This window comes from Macrosteles quadrilineatus, unplaced genomic scaffold, assembly GCF_028750875.1.
Source record: "Macrosteles quadrilineatus isolate MER2022 unplaced genomic scaffold, UCM_ALF_1.0 Scaffold_3__2_contigs__length_128488019, whole genome shotgun sequence".
Lineage (NCBI taxonomy): Eukaryota > Metazoa > Arthropoda > Insecta > Hemiptera > Cicadellidae > Macrosteles > Macrosteles quadrilineatus.
This window is the reverse complement of record NW_026542596.1, coordinates 112306143-112326957: the sequence shown is the minus strand read 5'-3', so window position 1 is coordinate 112326957 and position 20815 is coordinate 112306143. Positions and strand designations below refer to the sequence as shown.

Sequence of the window (20815 nt, the reverse complement as noted above, 5' to 3'; positions counted from 1 at the left end):
GTTGCAAATTCATGGACGCTGTAACAGGTAAACTTTATCAACAAAGATTTTAATTTTTTTATTTTTATTTTAATAGGTTTGGTTCAAGTTTAAGAGAAAGTGGAAGTAAATTAAACAAGTGTTATATGCCATATTGTACAGCAAGTGCTTGTTGAAAAATAGTTGTTGAATGTTTAAGAGTTGGTAATGTATGTAAATTGGGCAATGTGTATAGGTTTTGTACAGAAAAGTCAAATTAAGAAAAATCCTGTTTCACAAATGTTAAAGATTCAAGAATGTTAGATGGTAGTGTCAAAATTTTTGAATAAAAAAATATTTTTCATTTTTTCATTTATTTATTATTTTATTTTTTCATTTTTTGGAGTTCAAACAACATTTTAGTCTGCTGTCACTCTAGTCCCCAAATAGGAATGGGTATGCTAAGTGAGGATAAATGAGCCGAGCCCATAGTATGCCGTCAACAGTATGAAATAGTTTTGTCTAACTGTTCTCACCAAGCAAGATCAAACCTTCTTATTTTAAGGCAAGCACTGTATCCTATCACGGCCACCTTAAAAGTGCCTATCTCGAGCCGCGGCCTTCGAAGTGGTAACGTCGCAATTAGGGTTGTAACCGCTGTTTTCATTGGTTTTTACTGGACTATGAAAACATTGACTCCACTTTAAATGTACAGATATAGATTTTCAATTCATTTCATATTGTTTTGGTTTTCAATTATCTGTGTTTTATTTTCAATATAAATAAAATTTGTTCATAAATTTAAATCTAAGCCAATAAAGTGCGAGTTAGTGAGCAGATGTTACCTGTCTGCCATATTATCTTATGGGACGTCTGACACTAAACAACCCTACTTCTACTTGCGACGTTGCCAATTCTACCAGGCCGCGGCCTGCAGTTAAAGGTGGCCGTGATCCTATCCAAATCCAACTAAGTTGATTCAGTGGAAGTTAATCGAATTAATTAAGATAAAGTCAACGTATATTAAATAAGCCCTCAGGGTTCGCACAGTACTTGTTCTCAATTCAAAATAGAGAGCCCTTCTCTACACATTCTAGATTATACACTGGATGTAAATTAATTTTCATATTTTGTTTATCTTTTAATTCATAGATAATATCAACGTAAATATTTTACGGAACACTGCCCCAGCCCTATTTAATTGAACTTTATATTGGTGTCCAAATGCTATACTGTCTTGTTTCTTCAATATTTTGTACTGCATACATCCATTTCTTATCATATTCAGATAACAATCTTGTAGTGTTGGCAGCACTGACTAATATCATATGTTAATTCATAGCACTTTTTGTGATAATTCGTAATGACGTCTGCTCTGCGTTTCACGTCAGTGGTACTGTTTGTGTAGTGTTTACAAAATAAATTTGTAATCAGCTTGTTGAATTCTATCTTTCTTTGTAGTAAGTTACAGTAGTAATTTCCCTTTATCGTCTTTATTGAAATTGTTTGCCAGCTTACAAGGACAATATAATTATTGACGCGCTTAACTACGCACTAGTAAAGCCAATATTAACCTCACATTCAGTTAGGCTGTTTATCATAAATTCATTTAATCAGTAATCAGAGTAGTTTGTTGAATAAGAGACAATCAACATAACTTCGAGTCATTGACTTCTAATAGAACTAGGATTGTAATTAAATGATTTTTTAGTGTCAATTAATTTTGTGTATCGAACTCTAGGCTAACTTAGTAGCCTAACCATGACAGTACCTCGATCTGGACCTCAGGTTAAATATGAATTATTAGAAGAAAATGCAAGGTGAGTTTATTCCTAAAACCAAAACTAAGTTAACCACAGTTTACAAATTTCAATGGGTACAGTGTCTTAACTTAACTGGGCTACGCTAATATCGATTGAAAATATCAATTTGATTAGTAGGAAACCTTCATTAGATTTTTTTAAAATTACTTAGGCCTAAATAATAAAATGAAACTGTTATAACATAACCTAAACAACCGAACTTGCTGATGATGAAAAAATCGAATGAAGGTTTACTTAATTGAATCGATATTAGCGTAGCCCAGTTAAGAAACTGTATCCGTATTATATTTTACCAAAGGGTTTGCAAAGGTTAGCCTACTTGTGTTAACTTAAATACTGTAGGACAGCCTAGATTAGTTTTTTGATAAATTTAGCGGCAGCCTTTAAGTTACACATAAGTTACTCAATTTTTATTTTACCATCTCTCAAAACTTCTTTGAAAAACTAAGGTGGTGAGATTTAGGTTGCGCTCTATTTCACCTCAGCTCGGATTTCTCAGTACGATGTTTGCTAACTTAATGCCGATGTTCCTATACCATTGCACTGAACAGCGCCATGAAGAGTGCTGGCGTAAGAATATCTTGCTTTCACAGCAATACTGAGATCGTCACAGTCGATCGTGGCAACACTCGTGAGCCTCTCTCGCAGTCCCCGGAAACACTCATACGCATGTTTAAAGTTTTATTGCATCACAATGGTAAAAAACAATACAGAACATTTCTGGATCTGAAATATGATCCCGTTCTCAGGTGAAAAAACCTAACACATTACAACTAACAATAGAAAGCACCCAACCTAAGTTGGACTTCACTAGAGAGAGTAGCAGTCAAGAAGCCTATACACTGTATAGTAGTCAAGTCATACAACATACAAGATGCAACCAATAACAAAACACAAAAAACTCTGACGCATATTTTGCATCGAAGGCAATTCCTTGATCGTCCCCTGCAATAGCAGAAATATTCGTACGGTACCGATATATTGTTATGTCAGTGGTACCGTGATCGCCATCTGCGATCGTGGCAACTTTCGTGTGTATAATCAACTCCGGTAATCACGATTACCTTACGCATTGAAATAGAACCAATGGAAAGGAATAAACCAAAATCTGTTTTATTTCAAAAGTGTACAGTTTAGACAACTTAAGTAGGATAGTAAAAACAATAAATATCATTACTAAGCGTTTAACCTACAGCTATTGTACACTGATTTAAATTGTTAATTATTCTAATCGCCATTAACTTAAATGTCAAATAAAATTCATTTTTTAGTAGATTTATTTAGTGGGGGCCTAACTTTCTATACCGTACTGCAATATTGTTGACCCCGCCTGCCCTTCCTCTAAAAAATTATAATCTGGCTCTTTAGTAAATAAGCTTTGAGGCCCCTGCTCTTGTCGCAGCGCTGTTTTTAACTGTTCGGCTACCCAGACAAATCACTGTACAGCAATATCAATTTCTCATGTAGGTAAGCCTTTTACATACCGGTACTATGAATTAACTTTTATTAGTCAAAGGTTTTACTGTTTATCATCTGGTCTTGATTCAGGCTAAATAAAGGTCTAGGATATTTTGAGGGTCTTTTATGTGTTTTACTATAAGGTTTATGGATTATGTCTTTATAGATTTAAACTAAAACATCTAGAAAGTCATCTGATAAGTTCATGTGTAAATTTCCCTAAGAAAATACTTGCAGGCCTAACTGATTAAGTGTTTTTTCAATGTGTGTATTTAAATGTTTTTCGTAGGTTAAAGATACAAACCTTGGTCCGGTTTATTTTTAATGCCATCCTGTTGTTTACAGCATTGATTAATTGCCGATGTTAGATGGTGACTGAGTCCAGTAGATAACAAACACACGTTGTTCAGCTGACTACTTTTCTATGACCACAGATAATGGGATTGCGTAGGTTTTCCAAAGAGCCTTACCCCACCACTCTCTGATAACCTGTCGCTGAACAGTGGGCTGCATAAAATAGATCATTTTTTTGCCGCACCCTGTACAATTAAATACAAATTTTAACATTATCTTTGAATTTTTTTCAGAACTGCAGTGAAAACGAGCCACTTATGGTCAGCAGTGCTATTTACTATATTAGTAATTTGTTCGTCAGTAATAGGAGTATATTTAGCATGGCAACATATGCTCGGTGCTACAAAAGATGGGGACAATGTTGATTTTCTTATGATTGGCCCAAAGAAGTCTTATCTAGGTAAGTACACCCATCCCATCACTTCCATTTTTTGTAACAAAGGAATCAATCATCGTGGGAACATTTTGATTTTGTAAATGCATCCGCTTTTAGCGAATTTACCCAATAGGGAATGAGCTATTACCGTAGTACTCATGGTAAGACCTGGACCCGGGACCGATTTACTTAAATTAGTTTTGAGGTCCCTAGAGGCCAAAAACACCATCCGTCCAAATTTGTGTTATTGGTTTCGGAGAAAATTCTAAAAAATTTTTAAATTACAAATTCCCATATTATTCTTATGGAGAATATGTCAACTGTTGTAGTTTGCTTGTTAATGAACATATTTTTATCAAATTTGGAAAATACATTTATTTATTTCTAAACTATTAACATTTTACAAAAAAAAAAACACTTTTACCATCCTTGTTGCAGTAAACCTAGAAGTGCTCGTTAAACTAATTCTATTTAAATAGGGAAATAAATGTGACATTTTTAAGGAGACATTTAATTGTAAATCCAATCAGGCATTTGGCAAATGGAAATTCGCTTAGTCTGCAGGTTTGCTGCGGCAGGGGTATTTGTGGTATTCCACAGATTTGTGACTAATAAGTAACTACAGTATTTGACGGGAGCTGTACACAGTGGTTTTGTCGTAACTTTTCTAGTATAGGAACTCTTACCGTCTTCTAAATAAAACAGGGGTCGCCTATTAATATATGGACTTTTTTTAAATCAGTGTGGGCACTATTGCAATTATTGGATCTATTGGAATTATTACAGTGTTTGATATCAGAATACTCTACTAGATATCATATCATATTTTGATAAGATATCAAAAACTAAGCTAGTGTTTAATCTATCAGTTGTTGATACATTTTAAGCCCTTGGTAATTTGCAAAATATCATCCGATTTTACCAATCTGAAATTTGTCTATGCTATTACTTATAAATTAAACAACTTGTGATTTTTCTAAGTAGGGAATCAATTGAACTTTATAACAGAAGTGTCATTTGGTGTTTGGATTAATCTTGAAATTTGTAAATCAAGTAACTTACCTATACTATTAAAAAATTGTTTTTCAAATTTTTAATTTCATAATCTTTATAATTTTTTTGTTTTACTCTTTGGATATCCAATTACTTTTTTTGTAGACAATTTTACTGTGAACAAAATGGCGAAAGAATTATTTTTTTATTACCGAAGCTTTTCTTTCTATAACAATTAGAGTAAAATTCTATAAATCCGGTAAAATAAATTGCCAACAGACTACAGCATAAAGAATTTGTATTTGTACTGTGGTACTTAAGTCTGGTTGACCCATGATGACGTCATCGTCATGTCAATTTTTGTTAGTCCCAATGAACTTTTGCAGTGTCTTAATGTCATAAACATGCTAGCCCAACCCTAAAGTCTATGGATTAGAAAAAATACGGAAAATAAATAAAAAAACGTCTTATAACACTTAAAACATATATTTGCGCTTGGGTCATTTTCAAATTGAATGCAACTTTCAAGTTAAGAATGGATTAAATAAAAACTTTGCTAGAGCCCCTTTGTTTTTACAAACAACATTTCAACATATATTAATAAACACTACCTAATAGAAATTTTTTCAGTTTATCCAGTAATTTATGATTTTTTACGGTTTTTTATTGGGTAATACCCTTAAAATGTCATGAGTGTTACTGTAATAAGATTATGGAAAAACTGTTTCTTTGAATAAAAAAATTTTATACTGGAACAACATGGTGTCATAAATAACTTACTAGACCTTATAATATATTGTTTTTAGAATTTTTTTATTTTATTTTTTGTTATTAACCTTTTATGTGTCAGGAGTGTTACCTGACAGCAGAAAAGAAACTATATTTTTTTAATTTACTCAACATAACCAAGAAAATTTCAATCGATTATCAATGATTGTTGTTAGTGTGTATTGATATCTTTCCTTAATATAAACAAACGACTAAATATACAAACTTAGAGTTTTCTATACTAGTTTTTATTATTTTTATATTCAGTAACATGCATGACTGTAGGTAACACTCATGACAATAAGTAACACTCCTGAATTATACATTGGGAATTCAATAAAATAAAGCCAGTTTTTAATTATAAAAGTGTATTTTCTAACAAAAAAAGTACATAGGCCTATATAAAAGTTTATATTCAGTTATATTATTTTTATATTCAGTAACATTCATGACTGTAGGTAACACTCCTGACAGGTAACACTCCTGACTAATGTTACTATTCAATTATAAAAGTGGACTCTGGGTAAAGACCAGAATTTGGAGGTTAGGTTTACATTCATAGTACATCAACACTAAACAACTGATATTAAGTAAACTTTTCTAAAGTATGCATATCACTTTAAAAAAATAGTAACACTCTTGACAATGAATTAAAATACTTATCATTATTCTAACTTAAATCATAAACTTCCACATTGCTGGAAACTAGAAACAATATGGCTGCTTATTGCCAACAAAACAAAACAAAATTTCCCTTTTTTCCCTGTTTTCATTGGGTAACATTCCTGAAGTAACACTCAGGACCGATTGTGGGGGACAGTTGTTCAAAAATTGTTATAAAAAAATATATGCATATTAAAATTGAATTTTGCTATCAATGTTTCTTTATGGTTAAAATACTTCATTGTTAATAAGGTATTTACATTATATACTTGCTGCAAACAGCTTAATTAAAAGTTATATCGTTAAGTTCATGTTAAAGGACAGTAGTAAAACAATGACTTACCTAGATTCAAAATTTTATATAAAAGAAATTATGACTCAAAAATCAATGACAATTCAAAAGTGTGTTCTTATATATGTGTTTCTTCACTCAAAACTTTTTTTTAACTAAAATTGTTAAGATATATATATTTTTTAAATCCTAAAATGTTTAGGACTGTAAAGTTGCATCCAGTTTGAAAATGACCCGCTTATACTATTACTCACAAGACAGTAAATGTACAAAAAAGGTGGTAAGTGGCAAGTGGTGATCTTCTTCTTCATGACGTTCCAATCCAGTGAGCTTAAACACTACTGGACTGAGGCTGTTTTAGGACTTCGTCCTCTTCAGACGCAATTTCGATTGGACACTCCAATCATCATCAGACCCAATAGGCAAATCTAGATGATGTTTCTTTTATTTAATTTCCGTACAATGCTGATCAAGAAGTTATTTATAAAAGAAAAATGTACATGTTATTCCTACTAGGTACTTACCTTTACCTTAAGTTAAAATACTTTGCAAAAGCTTATCTAAAAAATATTTTTAGCCTCGCCATCACGTTTATACAAATAAAATCTTAAAAATACCTGTTTTACTGTATAGTAATTGTATTTTTCAACTAAAATACCATAGTGTAGAGCCTAAAAGTTAATTTCAAGCAGAGTACCAAGTTAAAAAAGATCATCTTCCCTGGGATCACAAGTCATCACACCACAAAAACACAAGCACTCACACACATAAACATTTTTTTAACCAAATTTTCTCTTGACAGCCAGTTATCAGCGGTCGTCTCACCACCGAGGTGCAATTTACACTGATGCAATCCTACGGATGAAAACGGCCAATTTGAGTCTCCCGCAGATGCCTGCCCGGAGTAAGCCTCGAGCGGAGTCTGCACAATACAAGCTGGTGTGTTACTACAGTCTGCCGCCCTCAGCACACGCTTATCACCCGCTGACTCCAGACAAGTTGGACCCTCAGCTTTGCACGCATATCAACATTGCGTTTGCCACTGTCGCCAACGGCACCATCTCACCTACCGCTGACGGTGATGTTAAGGTTGGTGACTTATGGTTGTTGTTTTGGTATCCACGCTGTAGGCATGAGAAGAGTTTGGTGATAAGCTTTTAAGGGAATGTTTTGTAAATCCCTAAAATTTCAATGGGTAATGATTAGATTAGAAGTGAGTGAAGGAGCTTTGAATGAATGTGATGATAGTTTGATACTTATTTAACAAGGACCATTCATTAAAATCCCAAAATCATCAAGCACAGCTGGGTCCAGCTTCGAATAAAAAAGCTTTTGACCTTTATCAGGATCAAACTGGTATTACAAGGCATAATGATTGCTAGGGAGCACTGTATTCACTCGGATAACCAACCATTTCGATGGCTTGTTTATGAATTTTTTTCAATAATAAATCATTGTTTTATTTCATTGGTGACTTTTGAAATGTGGTCAAAATAACAACTTTCGTGTTCCTCGTTCGAGGTACTGATGGTTAATGTATTGTTAATGTACTGATGAGCGTAATTCATTTTTTTTATGAACTTGTTTGAATGCAAACTGAACAATGCAACTAAAAATAAGGCTTAGTCTGCAAATTTGCAGTGTAATGAATGTGGATATTGATGTTTACAGGAGTATAAAGCGCTTGTGGCATTGAAGAAGAAGAATCCTGAACTAAAAGTGATATTATCGGTTGAATGGTTCTCTAGCACTGGAGAATTTGCTTGGATAGTGTCTACTGAAGAGAACAGAACGAGGTAGGAAACTAGTAAAATAGTACATAGTTTATTTATGTCTTGTAATATAATAATACAAGCTGTTGGCCCGTCCTAGGTACGGGAATAGAGTAGTCCATTAAAACTGTATATAGCGTGCCTATTACTAATTCAGTTCAAGCATAGTTAAAGTAGTTCAAAATTTATAGTAAAGAAAAAGTTGCATGATGAATTAAAACATGTTTTCATTGTTATTTTCCCAACCTTTCCTCAAAAAGTCGAGTAGTAAAATAATTTTCATAAGCTTTCTTTTGAAGATTCGTAAGCTTCGATTTGTATACAGCAGCAGTGGTTATAGAATCTTACTTATTACCTATAATCAATGACAAAATCACAGAGTAACTAACCTCATAGTTCTATATAATATTTTATTATTCAACCAGCTGTTAGTTATAACAAATTATATTGCACTAAAACAAACTAAATATTTTAAAGACTGCTCAAAAAAATAAATTAGAATATCTAGCATTTTACTATGTATATTTAAATAATCTCTCATCCTCTTACCGAATAAATGAATGTATCAATGATTATAGCATTACATATAGTATAAATAAGTCAATTCTACGTATATCATTTCATTTTCATCCAAATGCTGAATTTGTGTCACAAACGCTGAATGTTTACAGCTGTTATGTTAAGCAAGTTATATCATCCCAAAAGCTAGTTTAGAATGTTAGTGTCGGCTGCTTGACTTAAAAAAAATTAAAACTTAATTTCTAATAAACTGGGACACTACACTAAAATTATGGCTTCGACATTCCCTAGTTCTCAAAATTATCTTTCTTTCAACACAAAAATCATGAAAATCCGTCAAGTGGTTGATTCAGAATCGTGAAATAAAAAAACCCTGTCGCGTTTTAATATTATAGATATTCATGCATAGCAATATTTTATGAGAATTGTACGGTTTTTCATCTGTGAGATTTTTTCTAATTTGAAGTTTTCTATCATTTGAGTAATCTAAATTAAAAACAATAGACAATAGACAATAGACAATAGACAAATAATCTTTATTTACACATTCATTAAGAATAGTAGTAGCGTCAATTTAAAATTTTTTCTAAATGTTTGGTTGAGGTGTTGTTTAGTCAAAGACCTGTTGATGGTATTCTTCTAAGGAATAGAAAGGTTGATTAATGAGCCATTGATGCAAAGCTGGTTTGAGGTCATCTTCTGACTTGCTTCTTAGATCTGGAGGTAGCCTGTTGTAGATTTTCATTCCTGCGTATGAAGGTTTCTTTTCAAACTGTGCCGTGCGATGTTGTGGAAGGTTGTACTGCATGGTGTTTCTCAGGTTGTGTTGGTGCATTTCGCCACGCCTTGTAGGGTTATTTCTTACTGCAAATAACACAACTTCCTGGATGTAGAGTGCTACAAGGGTAAGTACTTTGAGTGACCTGAATGCTTCCCTGCAGCTGTCGAGTCTGTGGAGTCCTGCAGTTATTCTGACTGCCTTTTTTTGTTTTCTGAGAACTCTTTGCATGTTAGTGGCAGAGGTTCCACCCCATGCTACAAGTCCATATCTCATATGCGACTCGAAAAGTGCAAAGTATGCTACTTTTGTTGTCATGTCATCTGTTGCATTTTTTATATGTTTAAGAGCATAGATGGTTGAACTTAATTTTTTACATATATTGTCCACATGAGGGGTCCAGGTTAAATTCTTGTCGAGTGTGATGCCCAAAAACTTAGCTTCATCTTCCACTTCTACATCTGGGAGTCGTGGCACTTCTTGAGATTTACGGCCAAAAGCTATTTGAGTTGTTTTAGACGTGTTTACTGCGAGATCATTGTTATAGCAGTATTGGTAGGCCATACTGAGTGACACATAGGATTTTACTTCTAGATTTTCAGCTAGTGGTTCATTAAACACTAAGGTTGTGTCATCAGCATACATAAGAGTAAGGCAGGCGTCTCCTATTTGTTGCGGCAAATCGTTGGTAAAAAGAATAAACAGTACCGGACCCATAACTGAACCTTGGGGAACTCCTCGATTTATTGGTTGAAAATTTGATCTTGTTTTTCTTATTAGGCTGTTATCTCTGTGCCTTAGTTCTACAAACTGACTCCTGTCTGTAAGGTAGCTTTGAAACCATTCTCTTACTATCCCTGATACCCCCAGGGAATCCAGCTTTTTAATGATTAGCTGGTGGTCAAGGCAGTCAAATGCCTTACTGAAATCAAGAAAGATTCCTGTTGTTAGATTTCCTTCATCTAGGCTGTCAATCAGGGACTCAACCATCTGAATTATTGCTGTTGTTGTGGATTTCCCTTTTGTAAATCCATGTTGAAGGTTGTTTAGTAGGTTGTGATTTGTGCAGTGGTCTAAAAGTCTTTTTAAAACAACTTTTTCGTATATTTTGGAGAAGGTGGAAACGAGGGAAATTGGTCTGTAGTTGCTTGCTTCTAATGTGCTACCTTTTTTAAATTTCGGGTATACTTTAGTTATTTTAAGTAGTGAAGGAAAGATGCCTTGTTTTAGGGACTTATTTATCAAATCAGCCAATGGTAGTGCTAGTTCATTGCAGCAATGCTTAAGTATTTTTGACGAGATTTCATCAATTCCAGACGAGTTTTTTGCTTTAAGTTTGTTTATAATCATTTTAACTTCCTTCTCGTCTGTGCTTTGAAAGGAGGAAAACAGTGGACCTGTTTGAGTTACGTCAGGAGTTTGAGCTGTGGTCTTTAGGTGTTTTTGTTTCTCTACTGTTTTTTCTCCTACTTGTGTAAAAAATGTATTCAAATGCTCTGCAACATGGGTCACATTACTTATGAGTTGGCCATCTACTTGAAGGGTTATTTCATTTAGGGATGTTTCCTTTTTGGACCACACTGTGTTTATTGTTTCCCAGATAGCTTTAGATTTATTTTCAGCTTTCATCAACTGGTCAGAGTTAACCTTTTTCCGCATCATTTTCAAGTACAGGTCATAGTTCTTTTTATTTTCAATAGAAACCCTTCTGTCATCTGGATTTCCCGTCACCTCAAACTTTCTTAGAGCTTTAAGAAATTCGGCTTTAAGTCTCACTGCTTCTGGGTCCATGGAGAATTTTAGTTTATGTTTTCTTTGTATTTTTATCTTCTTTTGGGGGCAGGCTGCATCCATAGCTACTCTCACTATGTTACTAAAAGTTTTAAAAGCTTCTTCGGCATTGTTTATTGAGGTAACACTAAGCCAGTTTTCTTGACTGAGAAGATACTTGAGGTCTTGCAGGTTTTTATTTTTTAGACAGCGTCCAATTTGGGCAGGATAACTTGAGTTGATAAACAATGTCAATGGTCAAGTACGACAAGAGGGTAAAAGGAAGAAACCTGATAAACTTACAGACAATAAAAATCTTGCATACAAACCAGAAGGCAATCTTTACTAGGACAGCAGGAATAAAACAACCAAACAAAAACCATATATTAAAACTAACTTGCTAGCTTAGTTAAAGTTTGGAATAGGCCTTCATAATATTGTTATTTTAAAATATCCAAAGTCAAATTATTTGTCTCTGGAGTTTTAAACATAACTTACATTTATGTATACCATGAAATATATAATGTAAACTATTGTATAAATACTTATTATCTTGTCATATTTAGTATGTAATATTTACATTTGTTACAAACAGGTTGCCGGTTTTGTTAGTTGTTCTTAAATACAATTTTCCTCCAATACACAACTGGATTGATTGACGTAAGTTACAATTGTTAAATACAATGTTTTCAATAAAACGTAAAATTATCCACAGCAGTAAAAGGTTATTATTTTGTCCAACAGGTTTGTAAACAACGCAGTTGAGTTTCTGACAAAGCACGAGCTGGACGGACTAGACATAGACTGGGAGTTCCCCTCGTGGCCGACGGTGGTACAGAACCAGACCAGCTGTTTCATGGAGTTGTTGCGGCTGCTATCAGAAAGGCTGCATGCTACAGTCCCGCCAATGACACTCAGCGTGGCGGCAGGGGCGCCCAAACAGATCATAGACCAGTCCTACAACATCACTGCCATGGCCGAGTGAGTGTAAACTGATCGTAACACGGAACGCAACAATAAAGAGGACAGAGTCCTAAAACAGCCTCAGTCCAGTAGGGTTTCAGCTCACTACAAACATCACGAAGAAGAAGATATTATGAAAATTTCCACAAACAATTTAAAAGATATTGGACAGCTTTCCCTTAAAAATGTTTAAATTATCCTCTTTAAAAATGCAACTGGGGTTGGACACTAAAAAAATATATATGCAGCTAAAATAGTGTCAAAAATCAACCATACAACTTTTCTGAACACCACAGACTTCAATCTGCATTCCCGAGGCTTATTTAGTGTTTATTGATGTTGTTTGGAAAATTTAATTAGGTACGGTACAGTAAAACTTCTTATAACCGGTATAAAGGGGCTTTTTGGATGACCTATTTTTGGTTAATCAATGTTTGGAACATAAAAATGCTTTTTCAGTTCAAGGAGATCTTCATTGTTTTTCGTTTTGTTTTTGTTATTTTAATTATATAATCATACTATTATCCACAAACAAATGTATGAAAAAATCTATTTCTTAAAATAATCCACAATCGTGTCTGAGCTTTTTCCTTATCACGGTATTCGATCTGTGTTGTTCACCGCTCCGTTACTTTCTGTTGGTTGACAACCCACACCCTGGTGCACTATTTCAGCTATCTAATATTCCAATTAATTTTAATAATTTGTTATGGTTTCAATTAACCAAGATTTTGATAACCGAGGTGCAATTAAATGGATAACTTTTGCTGTACTTGTATTACGAGTTGACATTGATTGTTTTCTGACACATATTTAGACTTAAATGTAATAGCTTACAATTACCACATGTACCAGAACTACCTGTTGCTGACTGGAGCCAATGCACCGTATCTTTACTGTACTTTATAAGTCATTGTAATAGGCCAACTAGCTGACATTGACTTTTTCTGACAGATATATAGATTTTGTCAATGTGATGGCCTACGACTACCACATGTACCAGAGCTATCTTCCTCTGACTGGAGCCAATGCACCGTATCTTTACTGTACTTTATAAGTCATTGTAATAGGCCAACTAGCTGACATTGACTTTTTCTGACAGATATATAGATTTTGTCAATGTGATGGCCTACGACTACCACATGTACCAGAGCTATCTTCCTCTGACTGGAGCCAATGCGCCGTTGTACCAAAGGCCTGCAGAGCAAGGTGTCTTCACCACTCTCAACACCAACTGGACGGCTGAATACTGGTTGTACAAGGGTATGCCGATACATAAGCTAATCATCGGCATACCCACCTACGGCCATTCCTTCACGTGAGTTAAAGCCGTGTTATCTAAATAAGTTTTGCTTTAGGTACTTAGTCTAAATTATTAATTTTTAAAAAATCCACGTGGATTGGTTTTCTACGTGAGTGAAATTTTCGTTCTCTCCTCATATGTTCATAGTCAACTTTGTTCTAAAATATCGGATTGGAATTTAAAATCCAAAATGCATTCCTAACAATGTGTTAAAGAAAAAGTAGATTGTTTCAGTTTGATCTCAAGTTTCATTTATAACAACGTGATATTTGGGTGTAAGGTAAACACCGTTTTTTAGATGGCTGATCAATTGAAAACGATTTAACTTTACTTACGGCTGATTTATTTATATGAAACAATAAACAAAGAAAAACAAACAAAAAAGAAAACTAAATTTTGAGTCTTTATCTCTGGATCATTTTATATTTTTTTAAATCTATAAGTGATCACAAACATATTGACTTTGAGCTGCTTCTTGTTAGGTTTTTGAACTGGTACAGATTTGGTCCCACGGTTAATTTGTTTGATCGATGTGTTTTCAGGTTGTAGATTACATCCTGAATTTTTTTTAAAATTTGTTTTAAGGCATGGGAAATTTTTTCCTTACTGGCCTGATAAATATTTATCTGATGAGAATATGGATGGCAGATTTTGAGTCTCTAATTTGTCATGAACTTATTTTCCACTATTAAATACAGTTTTTATGGACTCGTATCCATTTTTATATTATCATCCATATCTCATTGGTGTTCAATGCCATTTTGCATCAACACACATCTAATAGGCTGTTATTATAGAAAAATCCAAAGCCTCGGGGACCATACCAATTCATCACATCTCAGATCTAGTATTACTAGCTTAAATTTCACTTCTCTATATAATTCTTGGACTTTGACGGAAAAAGAAATAGATTGTTATAATTTACCAATTGGATGAGAGTGATAACATTCTGAATAAGTTTTCATGCAGTAAACAGCTCTTTCCCTGAGCACGTGCATATTATTCTTCATAAGTTTAATTTTTTGTATTCTTCTCAGGTTAGATAATGAAGCTAACCATGGATGGGAAGCGCCCAGTAGCGGTGTCGGTACTGTTGGGACGGACGGATTTGTCGCATACTACGATGTTTGCTCCTTCATGACTCAATCCAACGCTCAGTCGGTGTTTGACTTTGAGAGCAAAGTTCCGTACGCTTTTAGACACAAAGAGTGGATATCGTTTGACAACGAGCAGAGCGTCGCTTATAAGGTTTGTTGACTCTCGGTTAATGTCATGATTCTTTTAGAATGTGGTTTCACTTATAATACACACCCTGATTTGTCGGCATCTCAAAAACCTAAACCAAATGTAATTGACCTGAATGAAAAATTTTGCATAATCTGTGTTTTAAATTATTTCGAACAGACTAGAATCTGTGTGTGGGATCCTAGTGGTTATTATCTCGGACTTTGAAGTGAGAAAGACAGGTTTGATCTCCTACATATCCGAATAAATTTGATGGGTATCTACTGCTTTCGCAAAGTGTTGTAAGAATTACACTCTTTTAAGGGAAAACACTCAAAAGCCCTAACATTTTTGCGGTGGGGCATACGGGAGGGACTATGGCTAAAGGTGTGGTGACGTCATATCTTGTAGTGTCAGCGTTCGCTGCTAAAACCGCTAAGTTGAAAAAAATTTAAATTGATTTTATAATTTTTTAGTTATAAAATTAACTTTTTAATTATAAAATGAACTGTCATAACCTAACCTAACCAACCGAACTTGCTGTTAATATAAAAAATATATAAGATGAACGGTTTACTATAAAAAATGAAATAGTTCTGTTCATAAATAAAATTATAAATGCATCAAATTCTAACAAAAGATATACAGTTAAGAAGTATTCGCATTCTAAGCAAAATCTTTGACAAAAAGTATATGTCCCCTGCTGGATTCGAACTACAGACCTCCAGAACAACAGTCCGAGACGCTATCAACTACGCCACTAACGCTGCTGGAATCACATCGTTTCGTTACGGTAATGGTGTTCCCTCAAGAGAAGACATTAGCCACTAGAGATATGACGTCACCACACCTTTAGCCATAGTCCCTCCCGTATGCACCACCAAACATTTTTGTAAATACCGTACACTAGCTGGGAATCAAACACATCCCGCTCGCACTGAAGTCCGAGACAACAACTACTACGTTAACAACACACCCACCAATACTGAGTGCCACTGCAGTGAGACAAAAAATGTCTGTATTTCAATCATATAAAAACAGAGGAACTTTTAACGACCTTAACTCCATGAATTTAAACCTATATCAATAACCTAAGTTCATGTGTAATTCCCACATATCTGTGTAACAGGCGGAGTTTGCCAAAGAGCAAGGTTTTGGGGGCGTGATGGTCTTCTCCCTCAACACTGACGACTCCGACGCTACCTGTGATGGCCGTACGAGGTTCCCTCTGACGCAGAGAGTACGCAACGTACTGCAAGACGACCAGTTGTGACAGGTAGAGAGAAGTCTCAACATCGCACTCCATCTGACTGGCAGCTGGTGAACTGTTTGTGTTTGTGTCATGTTCATTACTCAAGTGTCAAGGGTTTGAAAGGTTACCATAGGCATCATCTTTGGCTTTGGATACTATAGTAGACATTCCATCTCACCAGCTGGTCTTCTTTAATTTGTTTTATGCTGCATGACTGTATTGAAGATCAGGCTATAGGAACCTGGTCTTGAATATACTTTTCCTTTGTTTTCTGTAATGTATGAAAAAGTTGAAAGTTTTCAAATTTAAACAGACCATAGTTGAATGAACCTTAAATAACCCTGTCAGTGATACAACATTTTATTTAGTTTACAACAAGTTGTACTTTAATTTGGCTTGGTTAAAAAGTTTGACAAGAGAAATAAAACACTGATCGACAACAGTACACTCTGGCTCGGGCTAAATTAAACTACATGCCTTTTGATTTAAAAGCTAATGTATCAGCAATCTGACTCAGACTTTCTCCCGTTCGCTTGTCAAAAACCTTTATCATGGGTAAGCGGTGGGTGTAACTATGATATTTAAGAAAATAAAAAAAGTTGCAATACCTTTTAACTGTATTTTTATAGCAATGGGGGATTGAAATATTTAATTATAAAGATCATAACAGAAAAATTTTAATCAGAACTGGTTTTTTTAGAAAAATCTGAATTTCCGTTATTTTACGACTTTTTATGGAAAAATAGTATAAGCTGCAATAACTTTTGAACTATACTTTTTTCAGCTATGGGAGTTGCACCATTTTGTTCAGAATTTAAAGGACTATAACATACTAAATTTCTATCAAAATCGTTAAGGCCATTTAAAAAAAAAATTTGGGTTTTCCGTTATTTTATGGGGTTTAATGGAAAAATCTCCATTAAAAATAAAATTTCAAAAAAATTCCAAAAACACCTGGAGATACCATGTATTAGTACCTACATACCAAATTTCATCAAAATCGGACTCCAGGTGTGGTCTGTAGCCCTGTACACAACAAACACATACAGACACACACACAGACATAACTTTGAAACCCACTTTTTTGGGTTCAGGGGGACCCAAATTGGATATATCCACTCAAAACTCAAATTTTTTTAGAAAAACAGTACGGTACTTTCTTCATTTACTATGTAGGCCTATAGAGGGAGAAAGTAAAATTGGGAATGGAATGTATCCATAGTCAAAGACCCATTGAGTGTTATGACTGTTTTGTAATGAAAGAACGTAGATACAAAATTTCTCACATTTACTAACGTATTCAAAAAGTATGAGCAACCTTAAATCATTGCAGGTCTAATTGTTGTCTATATGGCCTAATATGTTCATGAGTTTTATCCTACAACAAATTAACTATCTCTGTTTTCTAAATGATTATCTTTAACCATTGACCATTTATTCTATGATCGAATAAGATTCCTATCCTTACGCAATCCTTGGAACTGACTCTAAGGTCAGACTATTTGGTTGAATGCTTTGGTTATTGAGTACCTACTCAAACAAGATGTAGTTTCTAGTTGTTTTAAAGCTGTTTATGCTGGTTATTGTTATTATGTACTGCAAAAAAAATTTCTAACAAATCAAGCTTAATATTGTAACAATTGATTGAGTGGTGAAATGTCTACGAATGTATTTGAGTTCAGGAAACTGTGATAAACGAAAACAATGACACAAAGACGACAGAATTTAATTTTTTATTTACAGTACAAAATTACTAACAATAATAAAAAAATACAGTTGTAAAAGTTTATTCAAATCGAGATATAAAGAGTTTTGTTCAGTATAACTTGGGATATCACTTACAGATACCTAAAATTGACATTAAGTGTTGTTTTAAAAAAGTATAAGAAACCATGTTGATATTGTATTTGCAGCTTGTAAAATTATCATGAACGTTTGTTTTATAAATTTAAATTAGTTATGACAAAGGCATTCCAAGATGTTCTCTTGAATTCATTATATTTTAATTTTGATGCATTATTTGATTTCCATACAGTTTAAATGTATTTAAAGATATATGTTAGTAACTTGTTGTATAAAATGTATTTAAGAAGAAACTTAATGTGTGTGTTTGTAAGAAAGTAAAAGATTAAATTTGTATTATTTTCTACTGATAAAATATTCATATAATTTTTTACAGGATGATTTGCATGTTTATATGTATATTAATTTTATTCAAATGTGTAATGTTTATATTTAAATTTAAATATACGTTTGAATTATAGTTTTAAACAGGCATGTTACCATAAGTTGAGTATAATCAAATGAAATGTACATTAAACCAATAAGTAAAAAAAAATATTTTTTAAGCATAGAACCATTTTAATGTAATCATAACTGTGTACATTTGGATTCCTTTCGATTCAGATTTGTTTGTTTTTGCAAGGTTCCTCTTCATATTAGGTATTGAATCAAATTCAACGTTTTAAAAGTCGCTTCTACTGATGTTTGGTATTGAAGATGTTATGCCAAGTATTAACTTGCTGGAAATTGAAGGGCAGATATACAGGGTGTCCCGGAACTCTCTACCAATATTTTAGGACATTGCTCCTGGGTAAGAAACATACCTAAATATTATATTTAAATTGTCCGGAAGTCCTTAGTTACTCACACAGCCGCCATTTCGTTTTTTTCAGTTATTAATTTTTTTTCTAAAGAATGGTTAAACATACGAAATGGAAACTTTGCACAAACATTTATGACAACTGGACAAAGCTACCAAAAAATTATCACATTTTTTCAAATTCATAAAACAAAATGGCGGCCATTTAAAGTTTATGTAAAATCAATGGTTTTTGAGTTATTTAAGAAAGACAATTTTAAATGGCCGCCATTTTGTTTTATGAATTTGAAAAATCCTCATAATTTTTTTGTAGCTTTGTCTAGTTGTCATAAATGTTTGTGCAAAGTTTCCATTTCGTATGTTTAACCATTCTTTAGAAAAACATTAATAACTGAAAAAAACGAAATGGCGGCTGTGTGAGTAACTAAGGACTTCCGGACAATTTAAATATGATATTTAGGTGCGTTTCATACCCAGGATCAATGCCCTAAAATATTGGTAGAGAGATCCGGGACACCCTGTATATTTTTGTGGATGCTAATGATTAATCCAAACAATGTAGGCTACTGATATATTTACCTAAACTGATTTCATTGTTGTAAATAAACTTGTGCAATAGTTATCATTGCCATATATTTGAATAACATCACTTTAGTCTGAGATTAAGAACATAGTCTGTTCCCTTTACTTTAGAACACCAAAGGTATATGAACTTAAGGTAATTAACTACTGCTTATAGTGTCTAAGCTTATATTTTGATAGTTTAAATAAATAGTATTAATTCAACAAGAACTGAAAAAGGTAATTTTTTACTTTTAAAAACTATCTCTTAATAATTGCTTGTAAAAATATACAATTATCAATTTTTTTTTATTAAAATAAAAAGTGTTGTTTATGTAAAAAGAAATGTTTGATTATATTATACATTTCAAAGATTTTATTTAAGGATTTTTGTCCTAAGTACAATATTACAGCATCGTTGCTTCAGCTGTTAATCTAGGCGTGCCTTTCAATGTTGTATACTAAGAAAAATAAATGTATAGTGTTAATTTAGTTAGTGTGCAATAGGTTTTTTTTGTTCAACAGCAAAGTTCTTAACAATTTTGAACTTGTACATTTAAATAGTAAATCTGAGTTTAAATAGTGTCTGTAATTTAACTTTTTGGCGTGAGTTCAATGTTAACGAGTACAAAATTCAGTTAATTGAAACTTTTGGCTGTGTGATGAACTATTTTTGCTACACTGTCAACAAATTCACACAAAACAATTGTGTACCATTCACTACCAATTGGGTTTACCTTTGTAATTTGACTCCCAAATGACTTTCATCTTGTTTTTAAACATACAGCTGAGCCAACCTATTGGTAGTATTTATCTATTCATCATGTCACTCACATCAGATTATAAGTAAACAAAGCCCAGCTGATAAAACACTACAACTAATCATTACTTATGATCGATACCGGTATGGATCATAAACATAAACAAACAACGTTTTTGGCCCAAAAGTAAACAAAACCCCTATACTAATAGCATTAATTTGGTTTTGTTTACTTTCGGGCCAAAAACGTAATTTTGTTTATGTTTATGATCCATACCGGTATTTTCTAGTATTCGTGGATAATACCATAATACAATTTTTTATTTATTTCATGTAATCAAAGTTCACGAGTAAGGAAAACTGACTGTAAAACAGAGAGGGGAACCAGCTTTTATTGTACAACATTGGAATGTAAACCAAATTTGTTGTTTCTGGGATTAAAATTAAATTACTGTAGTAGACAATATTTCAGTGTGGTGTTGACTGCTTTGAATGAAAGGACACTATTCGTGTTCATAACCTTTTTAAACAGGACTTTGCTGTTAGACATTCATTGTAGTTAGTTACAAGCAGTTAAATATTTTTATATCATACTACAAAGTAACTGGTACTTTTCCATCCTTATT

At 33.4% G+C, this 20815-nt stretch overlaps 1 protein-coding gene across 1 annotated transcript; it reads left to right on the top strand.

Annotated features, from left to right (window-relative positions):
* Window positions 1-1350: 1350 nt before the first annotated feature.
* On the top strand, window positions 1351-18880 carry LOC128990038 (acidic mammalian chitinase-like). Its single transcript, XM_054412263.1, has 8 exons — window positions 1351-1778; window positions 3827-3993; window positions 7488-7774; window positions 8357-8481; window positions 12269-12505; window positions 13590-13805; window positions 14828-15038; window positions 16144-18880. The coding sequence occupies exons 1-8, from the start codon at window positions 1720-1722 to the stop codon at window positions 16285-16287; spliced, it is 1446 nt and encodes a 481-aa protein (XP_054268238.1). The 5' UTR covers window positions 1351-1719; the 3' UTR covers window positions 16288-18880.
* Window positions 18881-20815: the final 1935 nt, after the last annotated feature.

What these genes read in the sequence shown, in the direction of transcription:
- LOC128990038 (XM_054412263.1), top strand. Translation starts at nt 1,720, where the DNA reads ATGACAGTACCTCGATCTGGACCTCAGGTTAAATATGAATTATTAGAA. An exon ending in TTATTAGAAGAAAATGCAAG is followed by an intron (nt 1,779 to 3,826) that starts GTGAGTTTATTC and finishes AATTTTTTTCAG; the next exon opens with AACTGCAGTGAAAACGAGCC. An exon ending in AGCAGAGCGTCGCTTATAAG is followed by an intron (nt 15,039 to 16,143) that starts GTTTGTTGACTC and finishes TCTGTGTAACAG; the next exon opens with GCGGAGTTTGCCAAAGAGCA.